The 16,824-nt window shown below is 46.1% G+C and overlaps 1 protein-coding gene across 2 annotated transcripts in view; it reads right to left on the minus strand.

Annotated features, from left to right (window-relative positions):
- TASOR2 (transcription activation suppressor family member 2) overlaps positions 1-16,824 on the minus strand; it is a 28,970-nt gene that overhangs the window by 8,046 nt on the left and 4,100 nt on the right. For both annotated transcript variants that reach the window (XM_015858770.2, XM_032448410.1), the window contains exons 2-17: positions 15,679-15,824; positions 14,311-14,406; positions 12,882-12,954; positions 12,026-12,117; positions 11,263-11,400; positions 11,042-11,166; positions 10,921-10,940; positions 10,715-10,814; positions 9,924-10,024; positions 9,115-9,218; positions 6,998-7,070; positions 6,811-6,885; positions 3,211-3,984; positions 2,818-3,054; positions 991-1,891; positions 64-568 (exon numbers count right to left, since the gene is read on the minus strand). In XM_015858770.2, the coding sequence (XP_015714256.1) occupies positions 64-568; positions 991-1,891; positions 2,818-3,054; positions 3,211-3,984; positions 6,811-6,885; positions 6,998-7,070; positions 9,115-9,218; positions 9,924-10,024; positions 10,715-10,814; positions 10,921-10,940; positions 11,042-11,166; positions 11,263-11,400; positions 12,026-12,117; positions 12,882-12,954; positions 14,311-14,406; positions 15,679-15,824 (3,560 nt within the window). The remainder of the gene's footprint in view (positions 1-63; positions 569-990; positions 1,892-2,817; positions 3,055-3,210; positions 3,985-6,810; positions 6,886-6,997; positions 7,071-9,114; positions 9,219-9,923; positions 10,025-10,714; positions 10,815-10,920; positions 10,941-11,041; positions 11,167-11,262; positions 11,401-12,025; positions 12,118-12,881; positions 12,955-14,310; positions 14,407-15,678; positions 15,825-16,824) is intronic.

The following is a 16,824-nucleotide window of genomic DNA, read 5'->3' on the forward strand; positions in this document are numbered from 1 at the left end:
GCACAAGCACAAAATGCACTGTGCGCCCTGCTGGCTTGTAGCACCCACACCCCAAGCTCTTACTGCAGTGATAGTTGAGACGTCATGCACACACTTCTCAGTTCTGTCTTTCCCAGCCGGGTTGCTCTGATCTGCATGTTCAGTGAGGGAAGGGCTCTCTGGGCTGGTGGAGGAAGGCTCCTCCTCCCCTGAAGAGGATGATACCGTACTATCAACAACACCAGGAGTCCCATCAGCATCAGTCTGAGAGTCTGCAGCGCTCTTCTCCGGGTGGAAACAGCCCTGGCAGTGTGTGCTGGGATCCAGAGAGCTTCTAGGAGTCTGGTCAGGGTCTGACCGTGAATCCGCAGGGCACGTCTCCAACTCGAAGCAATCATCGCTGTCTTCACTCAGCTCAAAGAAGTCTCCAGTGCTGTTTAAGGAGACGTATTTCTTGGGGTTGCTGTGCTTCACCACTTTCCTCGTGCTGCTAAAGAGTTCACTGGGCTTGCTGTAGAATAGAGCTACCCACATGTGAAGTATCAGCTTCATCTCTTCCACATCATCGGGTAGATCACAGTCCCAGGGCCTGGAAGAGAAAGCAAACACAGCCTGAAGTCATGGAATCGTTTGAGTTGAAAGGGACCCTTAAATGTCATCTAGTCCAACTCCCCTGCAATGAGCACAGACATCTATATACCCGCCTCCTCCCTCTGCTTGACAAGGTAACTCATCCTTAGTGCTGAACCTCAGTGCAGGGGGGGCTGTAAGTGCTCAGCTGCATCACTTGATGTGGTTTCCAACTTGAAACAAGAAACTCACAGCTGCTAACAGGCTCTTGTGTGCACCTATTCTATCTGTAGAGGCACAGAGCTTCAACGCAACAAAATGGGGCATCTCAGCATGGAGAAAAGGCAATCATCATGCGAAGTGAAGCAAAAAAGAAAGCATAGAAAACCCATTCCTATAGCAAAAGATGTCCCCTGCAGATGGCCTTCCAGGCTGACTTACCCATGCAGGGCACGGATGACTGTTTTCTCCAGAGCATCGTTGGTGTACCTGCTGTCCAAGTGGAAGAGATATTCCTCCTCCCATCGGCACGTCACCTTCATGGTCTCACCGCAGTGGTTGACTGTGTGGGACTTGGCAAAGTCCCCCTTCCGCCTTGGAGGCAGCAGGCTGCTCCTGCGCCTTGCCCTCATGGCCTCCAAGGGGCTCTGTGGGCAGGTGCTGTTCTGGTGGCAGAAAGGCAGGACCTTCCCAACCGGGGGTGCTGCTTGGGAGCTCCTGGTCCCATTTCTGAAGGGCGCTGACCGAGGGTGGGGGACACCTCTGTGTTTCTTTGAGTGCTCATGCATCAGCGAGGCATAGGAGTGCTCAGAGGAGACGAAGGAGTGTTTGTTCACCTCGGTGGCCTCCTGCATTGTCTCCCTTGGAGGCAGCACACACGTTTGTTGGCTGTTCTTGCTGTTAATCCCAAGGCTTTTCTCTCCAGGAACAGGAGTTGAGTCTTTTAATTCTGTTTTTCCAGCTGGGAGAAGCTTCTGGTTTAGAGATGCTTTACTAGATGAGACGGCTGCCTTTGCAAACTTTTCTACCCTGTGGTATTCGTGGTCGGAAGCACCGCGTGAGGACTTGTGCTTGCAATGACTCTGCTGCTCCTTGGCAGAGTCAGTGGATGAACTGCAGGACAAAGCGATCGTCCCGCTGTCCATGGGGATAAAGGGAGGAATACAGGAACCCAGAGCCAGGTCTGCCAGCAAGTTCAAGGCGTGGGACTCGTAGTCGTTGCCCTTCATGTCAAAAGTGTGGCCAGTGATGCTGCTGGGATCAGTCTCACCCATCTGACTGTCTGCTGCGTGGCTTTGGGAAGAAACTTCACCTGGGAGGTTGGAGAATGGATCCTTCCGCTCTGCGTTAAAAGAAAATAGAGTAAGTGGAGGTCACAGAGAGGGGGTTCTAAATGGACAGCACTTAGATAGATGCTGTGGCATCCAGCACCTCCCCAATATCTCCACATTAAGGACCAGTTTGTCAGGAAAAGGATGTTTCCCCAACAAGAGCTTTGGACATTCACAAAACCCCTAAACCTCCATGAAGTGAAGGTGATGGGTGCTGCAGAAGGATCCAGAGTTGGGATCCCGACATAAAGGAAGTGGGCAGTTCTCAGAAATCAATGGCACGGGATCCAGAGGTATGAACTGTGCTACAGTTTTTATGTGTTATGTTTAATATCCTTGGGAAACCTACACAACAACCTACACAACTAACCAAGAGAACTGGTTAGAACTGCTCCAGGAACCTCCCTGTGACAGCACAACTAATGAAAACTGCCACGTATCAGGAAGTCTGACAGCATGTGGCAATAACAGACCGAGAAAATTGGATAAACTGAGCCAAAGTGGTAAAACCAGTCTCGAAAGCCTCCACCAAGAGGGAAAATAAAGACCAGAGGTCAGATCTGAAAAGACATCAAAGTGTGAGTTTGAGAAAACATGACAAATTAGCAGAAAGCGTCTCTCCTCTTCCATCATTTGTTTTGGCAGCCTAATACTGGTTCTCAGTTTAAAAGCAGAATCCCAGCACCTGCAGACATTGCACTCTATCCACGCTGCCTCCTAAATCCACTGCAGTCTGTCTGCAAAGGGTTTAACAGTCCCACTCTGGTTTTGCAGTGTTAACAAACCTGGCCCCTGATCCAGACCCTCAGCCCTAAGTATCAAAGGCCCTTTGGCAGCTGCTGAATGTGCTGTTACCACTGCCTGGTCATGATCTGACAGCGATGGTGGATGGCTCTGTTTTTAAGGTAAATATTTCCATAAGGAGCAGCATTCTTACCGCTTTCTGCTGGCTTTTGGGTGTGAGGCTTTGAAGGCCTGTTAACCACGCTTTTTTTCACCTTACTCTTCACTGGCTTTGCGGCGCTTTCAGTAACAGGAGCGTTTTTCACATCCGAATTCTTCAGCATCTTTGGTCTCTTTGTTTCTAAGCCAGAACTGCTGGGAGCTGAGGTTCTCTTCTGGACAGGTTCAGACTGTGTTTTGTGCACAAATTCTGCAGACAGCATCTCTGCACCTGGGACAAGGAAAAGGGTGGGCATGCAAGGACTCATTCCAGATCCATCAGCTCTGAGCACCCGGAGGGAAACACGGCCCCTAATAAAGCCTCACTATCCAAGCTGGATACCCCAGAGAAGCAGGAGGAAGTCAGCCCCAATTATATAGCACTTACCTCTTTTCCCTCTGTGAGGAAACTGTAAACGGGCTAATTTAAGCATGGGCTCATTGGAGTTGGCCACAAGCCTTGTATTTTTAGGGAATAAGAACGTGATGTTGAGTTTCGTGCTTGCTCTTGTTTTCCTACTGCTGTCCCCCACAGGATGTATCTGCGTCTTGAGGGGTGACCATTTCTTCGTGGTGCTTGTCACAGCAGTTTCGCTGGATTTCCTCTTGTTCTGCTTCACCGACAGCTTGCTAGACGCACTAACATCTTTTGTGGGCCCTTTGCTCTGGTCCAACCCTACAGCAGCCTTTGGGTTTCCACTTTTTACATCAGGAGGGATTGGGTCTGGTGGTACAGTTAAAGAGAAGTCCGCTTTACAAGCAGTCTCTGAGTTGCTGCAAAGAGATTGAGCGGTGCCAGCCAAGCATTCTAAGGCAGCTGACATTTCCAGAGTGTAGCTGCTGGGATTGGAGAGGTAATGCTGCAGCTGGGAGAAAGACTGCTCCGAGTGTCCTCTGCAGGATTTAATACCTTCATCCTTAGCTGGTGACGGGCAAGAAGAACAGGGAGTTTCAGTGTTTTGGCTGGAGGCTTGCTGTGTGTTTTGTTCAAGCTTCATGTATTCTTGGAAGTGTTGTTTGATGAACACGTTGGTACCGAGCGCGTCCCCCCATGAAGAATTGGAGGCTTTCTGCAAGGCATAGCGAAGTCCAGGCAAAACAGAGGCTATTTGCAGAGAGATGTCACTATCTTTCCCTTCACGTTTTAGATTATGCCCTTCAACTGCAAAAAAAAAAGAGAGAATTTTACTTTTATTAACAAAGGATTACGTTCCCCGTTTACCATTACAGGATAAGAGAACATGAAAGGCACGAGCAAGTCCCCAAAGCCAATCCACAAGAAGCTGGCCAGGGAGCAACGTCTTGGTTCAGTGGGTGCTTGTAACTGCTGCAAGGTACAAAAGAATGGCACACGGGGAGTCAAAAGTGGACAAACTGAAGATGAAATATATACACCCCTGGTGTATCCATGAGCTCCCTTCTGCAGGGTCACACACAGCAGCTTCATCTCCTTACTCCAGCAATTTTATGGCAAGTCTTCACATTAGAACACTCAGAGCTCTGAAAATAATGAAATGAAAACCCTCCTTGCCTGCTTCATCCCCTACATGGCCTACATGTGGGTCAAGGGCCATCAGAAGGGACTTCAGGGCCTTGGGATGATGGCTAAAGGAACTGAATGCACAGATCATCTTTTCTTCTCTGCCTCCTGTATTGGGTAAGGACACAGAAACAAACCAAAGGATTTTACCTTTAAATAACCGGCCTTGTGACTGCAGGTGATGTCAGAACTTTGGATCTTTTGACAGCCAATTAACCTACGTGGTACTGGGTTTGTGGGCATCAGATGGGGTTTGCCTTTCTCAAAGGGGGAGAAGGGTCCTTGGGGAAAAGCTAGTGGGGCTCATTGGGAGGGCTTTAAACTGGGTCTGAAGGGGACTGGGGGGATAGTGAGCCTTCCCATGGTGAGGGTTCTGATGGACAAGGGTGAGGAGCAGAGTTGGCACATTTTTAAGGAGGTTTTCCTTGGGGCACAGGAGCTCTCCAGGTGTAACAAGCCAGGAAAGGAAGACAAGAGACCAGCGTGGCTGAACTGGATCAAACTGAAGAGCAAGAAGAAAATGCACAGGCAGTGGAAACAGAGACAGGTATCATGGGAATATTACATATTAAAGTCCAACTAATGTTTCTTTTGGCTGCAGGGCCAAGCTGACAGCTCCAGCATCCTTCCCTATCACTTCCCCTTGCAGCAAGACTAAATCCAGGCAGCCTGGGGCATGCAAGAGCTTCTCTTGCTTTCTGAGATGCATCGTTTTCTTCACCTATTGGCCTTGTGCTGTCTTGCACTGGCAATGCTGCTCCTTGTTACTGGCAAGCCCAGGCATCCCTAAGAGCCTGGCTGGGGAACGCAGCAGCACGTCTGCACAGTGAGTGTTATGCTGCCCTACATTCCTCCTGTCGGCTGTCTGGACAGGAAGCACACAGCTTCAGAGGCTGCTGGTTTTGAAATGGAAAACATTATTCATGCTTCGAGTTTGAGCTGAGTGACTTTAAGCGTGTGTGTGTGCGTGTGTGTGTGCTTCACTCCCTTTTCTCTTTGTCCCTGCCACCTTCAGTTGCCATTCTTTTCTGTCTCCCAAACCTTCTTGTAACTTATCATCACAGAAAGGAGAAGCCGTCAAGTACAAACCTCAGTCCCAGTGGACAGGCACAGCTGGCTGGAGTTGTTATGGAGTTCATAGGAAGAAATGGGACAGCACGTGCAGGAGCCTTACTGGCAGCAGAGGGAAAACATCTGGAAGCCATCAGCATTCAGACCGTGTCACATAACAACACTGAGCGTTTGCTCAACATTATTCTCTCCTCCTGCCTTTTCACTTCACTGCTCCCTGGCTGCCCATGGTTCCATCATCAGCCCTAAATGTCTGCCCTCGGGATGCTCCGTATGGCTGGTCCTGTCTCACCTCCTTCCACAAGAACCCTCTTCAAGACAAACACCCCTAGGCCTTGTTCTTCCTTCTCTCAGCATTAAATTCTTGCCATAAATGAAACCCGTTTGCTCCAGAAGGTATTTTCTCCTTGTTATGGGGTTCAATATCTGAGTGGTCAGTTCTCTCCTCCAGCCTGCTCTCCACATTTTCCCCTATCACCTCACCCAGCTTGATGCTGGGTGCTGTCTTCATCAGACTTGCAAGCCTATTTTATATGTAGATCTTAAAAGTTTATAGCTGGAGATTAAACATCGTTTTGGTGCCCATGCTCAGATGGGCAGGAAGGTCCTGTTGGCTTTTCTGCTGATTTCATCTTCAGGGGTGATTGCAATGTCCTGGCAATACCAGTTTTCAAACGCACACATAGACTGCAATAGAAGTGTGTGCTGGCATGAATGATCTCTTGGCTCATCCCTAGGGTGACTCAACAAAAAGCAAGCCAGGATTTATGCAGAGTGAAACACCCCTGTTAATATCCTGCTTGGGGATCTGCATTTCCATGTAGTGCAGTATAAAGCCAACAGATACTGAGAGAACTTGAGACTGCCTCTGCCAGCAGAACTCATTTCATTTGATAACTCATCGGAAAATGATTTACTTATTTTTTAGGGCAGGCTTTCTTCCTGCTGCTTATCAAACCACATTAGTTCTGTGCAGGGTCCAGCAAGTACCATATGTTGTTTTACTCCCTGAGCAGAGCTCCAGAGCACCTTTGTGGATGTAAGTCAGACTCCCATGCACCACATAAGTCAACGCAGAGAGCAGACACTGCTGAAAACTGACTGAGAGGAAGAAAAGCAGTTATTTTTCTACACACATCAACTTGCTGTACAGGGACACGGATGTGCGGTGAAGGATTGAAATATGAAGAACTGGTTTAGATAGAAGCATAGCTAAGCAGATGGGATTCAGCTCTCTTAACTCTGTTTGTACTAAAGCTGTAGGTGGTGCTGAGCAGAGAAATCAGCTCTTCAAGAGGAAGGTGTCTGTGTGGACCCTCTGGTGAGGATCCTGCACCCAAAATGTAGCATCTGAAACCAGCAATGAGAACCTCCTACCTCTCAGACACACTGATTGGGATGAGGAGAACAGAAACAGGGCCAGGAGGCTGACAGGCTCCTTGGGGTCGAATCCTGTGAAATGAAATGACAGGTTTTGGTTAGATGGAGGGTGTCCATTCTCTGTCTTCAAACCAGGGCAGGTCATTCAAGCCTGAACATTGGTTTCTTTGTCTCCATGCATTACCATCATCTTGTGCCAACGCAGAGGATGTCAGGAGGATCAGAACTCCATGATCTTGTAAACATTTGATGATTGCCTGTAAAAGACCAATGCGGAGTTAGAGCAATCTAACCTCCCTTTCCTTCCAAGCATACTTTAACTCACAAGAGGACTGTCAGCAAGCCCTGATTGCTGGTGAACATGTGCCAACACCACCAACTCATTCCCTGCTGAGGACATTGCCATGCCACTTGAGTCACAGGGACCTAGAACCCAAAGTCTTCCATTTAAGGTTGTTATTCTTCTCAAAAGTCCTTCCATCCATTACTTAAAATGAGATATATGCTTAGCCAAGCTGATTGCAATTAATAAACAAGGTCAATGGTTTTAGTCCCTTCGCTTTAGAAGTTTCTGGACCTCTCAGCAGCACAAGGGGAGGGTTTTCCCAGAAGGGAAAGCAAAGTTGGACACGAGCATCAGACAGCACAACCCACAGTTCCAGCTAAAAGTCCAGCTGAAGCTCCGTCCAAGCAGTTTGCTTGTTAGCAGCAAGGCAAAGAAACAAACAAAACTACATCTGCTGAGCCCAGGAGACTGCTGTGACTCTGTCTGAGAAGTGGATGATTGTATGTCTGAAAAATACACATGTGCTTATGAAGGCGTTTCTTGTAGCTGGGTGTTGCCTCATTGCAGAGCTTGGTTTGGGCTGCCTCTTCCTCCACGGGGTCACCCCATATGGATCTCTTTCTTCTGTGCAGACACGTCTTTGAAGGGAACTTAGAGGAAATGAATAACTCTATGGTTTCTAACGCTCTGTGAAACCTCACTGATCCCATTCAGTGCATTCAGACATATCAAGAGGATTGGACCAATGCCCAACCCTCACTTCCCCATGACAACGGAGGAACTTGGGAAATGCTGAACAATTTCAGTGCATTATTCACTATTCAGAACAGTAGCTCCTTGCTTCCATTGTCTCCGTCCAGCAGAGCAGAGCAGATAACAAGCCAAAATGTCGGCTGGTTCAATGAAACAGCTGCTGTTTCTCACCAATGGGGTGATTTTCACGTCATCTGCCACCTGACACAGAGCTGGGAGGTCACCCTGCACCTACAGATGTAGAGTTGTCCTCAGGCAACCCCAGCCACTCTTTCATTTTCACTTGCAAGCCCAGTATCATAAACCATGGAAAGGGAAAAGAAACAGAGGGCATTTTTCACCTGGGCTTCCAGGAGCTGCTGCTAAAGCAGATTCACCTGTTGCCTTCAACTCTACATTGGGAAGGAAGAAGCAGACAAGAGTGGGCTGTGAATGTTTTCTCACTGAAATATGGGAGGTAGTTTAGTCCAATTTGACAGGGATATGACCAACCACAAATCAGACCATAATGGAATCATAGATGTTGCACAGCTCAGGGCTCCCAGCATGTGAAGGGCCATTAACATTGTCTATTCCATCCCTTCTTTTTTCTTCTCATGTTGTCACCAATAACAGGCATAAATTGCATCTTACCAACATTATATGGAGTTTGAGCACTTACACCAATGGGAGCACAGCCAGCTGTGTGTTTGTAGCTGTGAATGTACAACCCTGAATCTACAGGAAGTGTCAGATGTGACAGAGAAACCAGAAGCAGCAAAGCCAACCCAACCCCATAGCCCAGCAGTTGTAATTGCTGTACACCTCAGGGGTTCGACTCTTGAAGTCAAAAGGAGACATGAAGATCACACTGGGAACAGAAAGACCTCAGCATGCTGGAAAACTCTTATCTGATAACACTTTAGCAATGATGCGGAGGAAACCATCTGTTAAAGCCAAGATAAAGCTCAACATCTTCAGAAGCTCACAAAGCTTCAGCAGTGTATCTGTGTCTAGTTGAACAGGGGTTATTTTCCTGCCATGGGGTATTAAGGCAGGCAGGCATGTGACAGCTTGTGTCTTTTGCTTTGTGATTATCATTCTAACACTGTGGGACTTAGCTTCTGCTTTCCAATAAGATCCCCTTGCAGTACAGTACTTGCAATGCAAAGACAACAACTCAATAAAATAATCTCATCTAGCACAAATACAGCCACAGAAGAGGTCTGCTGGTATATATAAGGCATGCTCACTTTCCTCCCCAAACATTTTACAGTACTTACCAAGTCCCTTTTCCTTAGATTTTCTAATAGCTGATCCATTTTATGTTGATCCTTATTGGATATTTCCACTTCATAGAGACTGAAGTAAACGCCCTGAAAACAAACTGCAGACAAAAGAGAGAGAAGTTGATGATGATGCCTCTGATACCAACTCCAAACAAAACAGTGCTCCCATAGCAGGAGGATGGATGTGAAATTGATGGTAATACTGGTTTGGCAGGTTTGTTTTCTTTTAAATGCTGTGATCAAGATTTCCTAAGCTGGTCTATACTATATGCTATAGTGAGTTTTCTCTTCAGCTCATGCTTCCTGTCTTATCTGTGTAGTTAACAATAGCAGCTTAACTGGTGATGCTGTGTGCTTCGATATATACACAGGAAGTGGAGGTAAAGATCTCATTCTAAAATGCTGCTGCAGTTCTTATTCTGCATCCTTATTCTGTCTGCACTCTCATCCCAAGGGGAGTTTAACAAGAGCAAGCTCTCAGTCTCACCCTACTTCTCCATGAATCTCATAGCAAAATTCTTCAGTTCAAACGAGTGCTTCCTCTTTTTCATCATCCAGCTGTGAGAATGCAGCCCCATGGCACCTCAATCAAGCACTGCTGTGGCCCCCCCTACTTCTGCTTCCTCCTATAGGAGCCTCATTGGTGCCATGATCAGGCACAGGATCATCAAAACCTCAACCCAAAAAGCAAACAGCACATGAATCACAAAGATGCAGGTACAGGCAACCTCCTTCTGTGCCCTCTGCCAAACAGAGCAAAGTGTTTGACTATGGACACCACACTGTCAGGTTTTTACACTCACCTTCCTTCTCAATGTAATTCCTTTTCCCAAATGCAGCTTCTGGAAGCTTTTTCTTCAAGTCAGACAAACCCATGACATGGTTAATGTCCAGGTTGTGAGGACTATGGGGAGAAAGGGGCAGAGGGTCAGAACACGTGCATAAAAGGCTCTGAAGATTAACCACAACAAAAATCCTAGGTTGACCCATGACTGAGAACCAGAGAAAGCAGCTGCACTCCAAACACCAATGGTTCTGTTACTGGCTGTTTCAAGTTGCTGACTTCTGGTTGGCCTCTGACTACTGAAGGTTTTTAGTATTTAAGTTTTTCGAATATTAGTTGCCCCAATACTTGATTCATTTGCCACTGTTCCAATCTGTAAATATAACTGGCTGACTGTGTTTGCACTGTCAGGAAGCCCACAAGGTCGAAAAAGTCCCACGCAGGAATTATTCCTTTAGAATAAACATCCCAAAACAGTCCACATAGCAAAGCACTGACCAAATATAACTGTTCCCAGCTGTAGTACAGGGCCTGATCTTGTGTCCACCTCCAGCTGCTACTACTGTGACACTGCTGGCTGCCCAACACCCCTTTCAGACACTGAGAATTCCCCCTTTATATATGGTGGGTATGGCTGCAAGAAGTTGCTGACCAACAAAGGGATGGAGCAGGAGACACAAAATTGGCTTTTGCTGGCACATGTATACCCAGATGCTGGAAGTCAGCCTGTCTGCTGTGAGCCCAAAGGTGATCCCAAAATCACCAGCAATGCTGCACTCTCTGCAGAAAGAACAGGAAATGGCAACTTACAGCTGTGCTGGAATTGTGGAGCTGTACGGGGTCCTTAGGGCAATGTTACACAAAAGCTGGCCCCGGATGGAGAGCTGCCCCCTCCACGGGCAGTACAGCCCTATAGGCAGAAAGAAGAATGCCTTAGGGAAAGGAAGAGAGGAGAGCAAACAGAAAGATCGGTTTATGAAAATTAAAACAAAACTACAGCGATCAGATGCTCTTACCTTTGTGGTTAGGCTCAGGTCTAGAGAAAAGGGAGAAAAAAAGAGGAATATTTAGCAACAAGAAGGGGAAAACAGCCCACAAAAGCAATGCAGTACTACAAAATAACAGTAAGCTGCTTACAGGCTCTCTCTAGCCAAGATGGGCATTTCCTTTGTCTCCCTGTACTGGCAGGCAATGACTATGTATGGGCAGATCTGCCTGGGGCGCTCCGCAGTGCTGCCTTCAGACACTTCATACACGTAGTACTGGGGTGAGAAAGGAAAGAGAAGAAAATAAATGTTGAGGAATGAGCAAGGCACCTCAGCCAGCACTGCATTTCTCTGCTGCCCCAAACCCCATACCTGGTTCTGCTCAAAGGCTCGGCAAGGGCTGCTCTTGGATGACATGATGCTCCTGCTCATGGCAACGTGACAATCATAGCCAGGAGACGGGCAGGTGTAGCTGGTTGTGTAATTCTCAGATACCACCTTGACTTTTCCCTGTGTAAGCAAATAAACAAACAAACCACTGAGATAAAAATCCACATAAGTGTTTGCAGAAATATGTTTTAAAAGATCCCTGAATCCTCCTTTTTCCCCCCAAACTGGTGCTGGCAGACAGATACCCCCCACTGTGAGGGGTTGGCAGGCACTTGAATCTTTCTAAACAAGAGGATTCCTTTGAGCTTGTCATGGCAGACAAACAAGTGCTAAGGAGAAACAACAGGAGTAAGGTGTTGTCATTGTAAGAGCCCAAGGGAGGGGGAGAGAGGGGCTGTATCCCAGCTCTGTGGAAGAAGAGAATGGAGCTGTGACCTGAAAACACCCTATGGCATCTGCCTTGAACCCAAAAACACATAACAGTCCAGGGAAAGAAGTGAAAAAACACTATTGGGAATTTGGAATGTCCTCTGCATCCCTGCAAGCCATCAGCCAAAAGCAGTCTGATACCTTGCTTTCTAATCTGACACAACCCATGGTCCGAAATCCCCAACAGCTCTCAACAGAGCTGATTTTACACGCTAACTCATCACTCTTATAAGCATCAATGTGTTCTTAAAACCTGTCTGCATTATACAATGATTTCCAAAAGCTATTCCACTTAAAAGGAGACATGCATTTTTACCTTAATTAGCTTACAAATGACAATAAAGCCTGATTTTCCATGATACCAAGGTCTCGGATGAAGGCAGTCTGCATACTTGGAAATATACACCCCTGCAAAGACAAAACCACGCAAGATTACAAGAATGGTCTGTTTTGCTTGCAACGCATGACAGTGCATGAAAATGGATTAAGCAAGGGCTTGGTTCTTCCAGGAAGGTGTGACAAAAGTCTCCACAAAGAGACATGCTGTAATATTCATCTCAGTCCATCAGGACTAAGATATATGCACAGATAAATAACCCCTTCCAGTCTTGCTTGGTTTGGCACTTACTGCCATGGACCATTCCATAATTAGGTGTCTTGGCCTGTGAAGACTTCCAGGACAAGCAGTGGGAGACATTCTGCTTCTGGCAGAAGGATTTCTTTGAGTAGTGTGTTCTGCACTGTGTGCCTTGAGACCTCAGGCCTTTGGACAAGGAACAGGCACGGGCTGTAAAGGGCTTTGGTATAACACAGCCTGCTCTAGTTATTAACAGAACTGCTGGCAAAAAGCTCAGCAGGTGGACTTTGTAGAGCAGGTAGAAGGTTGCCAGAAAGTCACGTTGGTGGACATGAGTGTTTATTAACAAAGGAGAAAAAGTCTGAATTGCAGAGGAGAAACGATACGTTTCTTGGGACAGATCCCATCCTCATTTGGTTGAGGAGGTTAAAAGAAGACCCTACTGCTTCTTTGATCCAAACAAGTGTAATTTACCTAGTAAGAAACAAGCAGTTCCCATTGAGTAAATAGAAACGCAACACCAAAGGTTTATTTGGGCTTGTGCTCTTAAATGAGGCAGTGCCCCCCAGAGCACTGAGGTAGATGGAAATCTTACCTTTTGCTGGGTCACCAAGCATGGAAATGGAACTGCTGTTCACACGGAGGCCGGTCTGACACACCTCTTTTGCCTTCAAAAGAAGAAACAACCTCTATTGCTGTCTGTTTTCAAAGGTAAAGGATGCAGCAATCAAATCTATAGTGCAACAGCTAGTGGAATACTTGCAGTGGCCAAACATTTCTATGCTGAAATTCAATTAAGAGATGACTGCAGATCCAAAACACCTGCAGCACAAACACGACTAAGCCAGCTGAAATCAACAAGAAGAAAATGTGTTGCTTTGGGTGCTAAACAATGAGTTGTACTTCTGAAGGATTGCTGCTCCATGGAAACAGAAGGATTTTCTACATTTGTGGAACAGAGAAAAACCTTTAGAAAGAGTGGAATAATTCCAGCACCTTCGGAAACCAATGCAAGCATAAAGTGCAAAGTCCAGCCTTATCAGCAAAGGAAAGTTGTTGAAAGATAACCGTAATGGGCTGGCATGAATGCAAACAACACCTATTACACCATACTCACACCTGCTGGGGCATAGTTACTTCCTTGGGAGTGTCTCAACAGCATTGATTTCATTCACTTCCAAAGTGGATTCATCAAAGCATGCAAAGACCAAACATACACTGACCAAAGAGCGACAGTCAGTTTGAACTCTTTATGGGTGAGAAATGAAAACAAACCTTAAACAGTACACGTATATGGCACATGGGGACATAATTCAGAGGGGAGGGTGGTGATAGCTGGGCTAGATGACCCTAGGGGTCTTCCTTCCCAACCTTAATGATTCTAGGATTCTCTATGGGGCAATGCAAGCTCCCAAACTTATACTGAACGTGGTTCATTTTGATGTAGTTTGATCCAAATCAAACTAAACTGCACTGAGGCTATTATCATTCTGAATAGAACTACCACGACTGTGGTTTACCATGGTGTCATTAAAGCATGTTACAAGTGAATTCCCCCCCGACTCCCTGAGCATCCTTGTGTAGGCAAAGTCTTCACACAAAAAATCAAACACACCCTCATGAAAACACAGGAAGGAAAAATATTGCCCAGAAACGGTCAGGCTCTTTCTGTGTCTTCAGTCTTCCTGTCTCTTCTAATTCTATGTGAAGGGTTTTACTTGCCTGTACTTGACTATAAATCCACTGGAACAAAGGCAGATTCCTTACAGCTCTCTACAGAGGGCAAAGGGAACCTCAAACAGTAACCAATTGGAGAGACCCAATCTAGGATCTATCACTAGAATGTCCCAGGAGCTACTTTGAGAATCTGCTTTGGGCCATTTATGCAGCAGTAAGTGCACTGGTAAGTGGGGTACAAAGAACCAGGACCTTCTGTAAACAGAGCTGCTGGGCTTTGCAGGGAAGGAGCACATGTGTCAGCACTTGGCATCAACCTCCTAAGTTGAATAAACATTTGAAGTTACCTCTTCCTCGTTGTCAAATAGAAGAAATGCAAAGGTCTCCTCAAGCTCCTCTTGGCTGTATCCAGCAGCTTCCTTTGCTTGGACAAAAGCTTTGAGCTGCAGAAGATACAAGGACACTTTGTTCTAGTCCATTGGCACCAGAACCAACTACTGAGAAGCACAGGGTAGCACAGTGTGTCCCACATGCTTCCTTCCAGCTGTGGTCACATCAGCTGGGTGATGCTAGTCCAGCTCATGTTCCCATTCCCACCATAAGTACCCCAAACTATACAGCCAGGAATATCCCAGCTGTGCTTCTTTCCCCTCATTTTGTCAGGATACTGGAGAGCTTTTTCCCTATGCAACACATGGGCTTGTCAGGCATCACATTTAGTGGCCAGCTGTGGCCATCAGATGACAAACCATCTCAGTAATGGAACAGATACCAACACAATTGGGGATGCTTGGAGAAAACTTTCACCACTGACCAGGGAAGCCAAAACTATTTGATTAGAGGTCAGATGTATCATGCAAGTACAGCTCAGAGGGTTCGGCTCCAGTCAGATTATGTCACCTCTATTTCATGTGTCTAACAAAGCAGCATGTGTTCCCAGTGCTGACAGCAGAGAACTGTGTGCTGCATTTGCACTGTAATAAAAGAAGACATGGAAGGATGAGATGGTGTCCTAAGATAAGAAAACAACTGTCTCATCAGTGCTTTGGCTTATTTTGACTTTAGAACTCATAAGAAAACCATCAAATGACTTAATTGCTGCCCTCTTTGTGCTTTATCCAGGTCTGTAGTGACTTTTCTAGTTGGTTCTGCACGGAACTAGGACTTGGACTCCATGACCTTTGAGTCCTTTCCAACTTGGAATATTCTAAGGCCTCCAAGCTCTATTTAATTCATGACAACGAGAACAGCCAGCTCCAGCTTTCAGAAGGGACTGCCTGTTCCATGCCAAGAAAACTATAGGAAGGCATTTAAAATCAGTTTCATAAATGCTGGAAAAAGGGAAACTTGGAGTTAAACCTAGTGTTTGCTTAGGAATGACAGCAGAAATGCCACAGCAGAAATATCACCTGGACATCTGCCTTGCTGTGAATCAGCATAACAATGCATGATATGCAAAGCCATTAAAGCTCTACTTGGAAGCATCAAACCAGCACTTCAACCTATGCCTGAAGGCGTGCTCCAGGAGTCCTGCTGAATACTTGGCAATGCTGGATGAATTGACCTTTTGTTCCTAATCAGAATGGGAAGGAAGAAGAAGAAAGCAAAGGAAAGGTTCTCTAGTTGGAAGCTGCAAATGGAGCTCCACACTGTAAGCAGATAATACTGCCTTTTCCTGAGCTTCCAGCAACACCCTGCTCTCCCAGCAGCCTTACCTCATTCAGAAAAACATCGTTTTCCACCAGTATTGCTTGGCTGTACCAGAAACCATCCTGTGATGTAGAATCCAAGTAGGAATTCTGAAGCACTGAAACCGCTGTCTGCAATAGGGAACCTGATTCTTTCGACTCTGGATATAAACCTGGTGAAAAAAAAATCATAGGATCAGTAAAAATAAAGGTCAAATTTTTCACAACTGCCAGAGGCAAAACCTGATGGTAAATTAACTTTATGATCTTTGAGCAAATCACTGTTTTCCCTTCTGTTAAGAAGATACTGAGGTTTCCTGGTCTGTGGTTAGTTAGATCAGCTTCTCAGGGTTATCAGTTTTACCCTAAAAGCTTTCCAAAGAACACGGTTCTCTTGCTTCAAATCCTCAACTGGCTGTTCTCCTGAAACCCATATTCTCTCCAAACATCTCCTAAGGAAGAAATAAACACTGCAATAAAACACTTCCAGCAGCATCCCACCAACAGGAGATCCACATCCCAATCAACAAATCAAATACGGACACGCACGCAAACAAAACCACTGCAGTTTTTACGCTCTTTACAGCTGTTCAAATCCAAATGTTAAATAAAACAGCCATGCAGAAATACAGGAAATCCTGGGCTTGGTCTCTATTGCACATTTAGAGAGCTTGATTACTGGTGATGATTCATGATCTACGGGATTTCAAACCTCAAGCAGCTGATTTTGTAACACGGACGCATCAAAAAGGTTTATTTCTTGCAACCCCATGAGCTTCAAACATAAAAAAACAATCGCTTATGAGGAAAGAAACGTGGAAACTCCAAACCTTATGTGAAGGGCAAGTTTTGCATGTTGGTTTCCCTTTAAGACAAACTTCACAGCCATTTTTTGAAGTTAAGTTCTCATTTTAACCTCTAGAGAAGAAAGGCCCCTGTTGCTTTGGCAGTAAGATAACATCAGCTGTTGCCCTGAAACCTCCTTGGGGTTTGACTCCTATTTTTAAAGGGTACATTTTGATCTGCTTCTTCATTTCCTCCTAACTCAGGGGGGAAAAAAAGCCAGACAGAAACGTCGCCTGTGTGACAAATCTTGCTGTTTCTCTCAGCCTTTACTCACTTTTTCCTCACTTGCCTTTTGCTTTGCTCCGTCACCTTCATGCATCTTCAAGG

The sequence above is a fragment of the Coturnix japonica genome, chromosome 1 (assembly GCF_001577835.2).
Source record: "Coturnix japonica isolate 7356 chromosome 1, Coturnix japonica 2.1, whole genome shotgun sequence".
In the NCBI taxonomy this organism is placed as follows: Eukaryota; Metazoa; Chordata; class Aves; order Galliformes; family Phasianidae; genus Coturnix; species Coturnix japonica.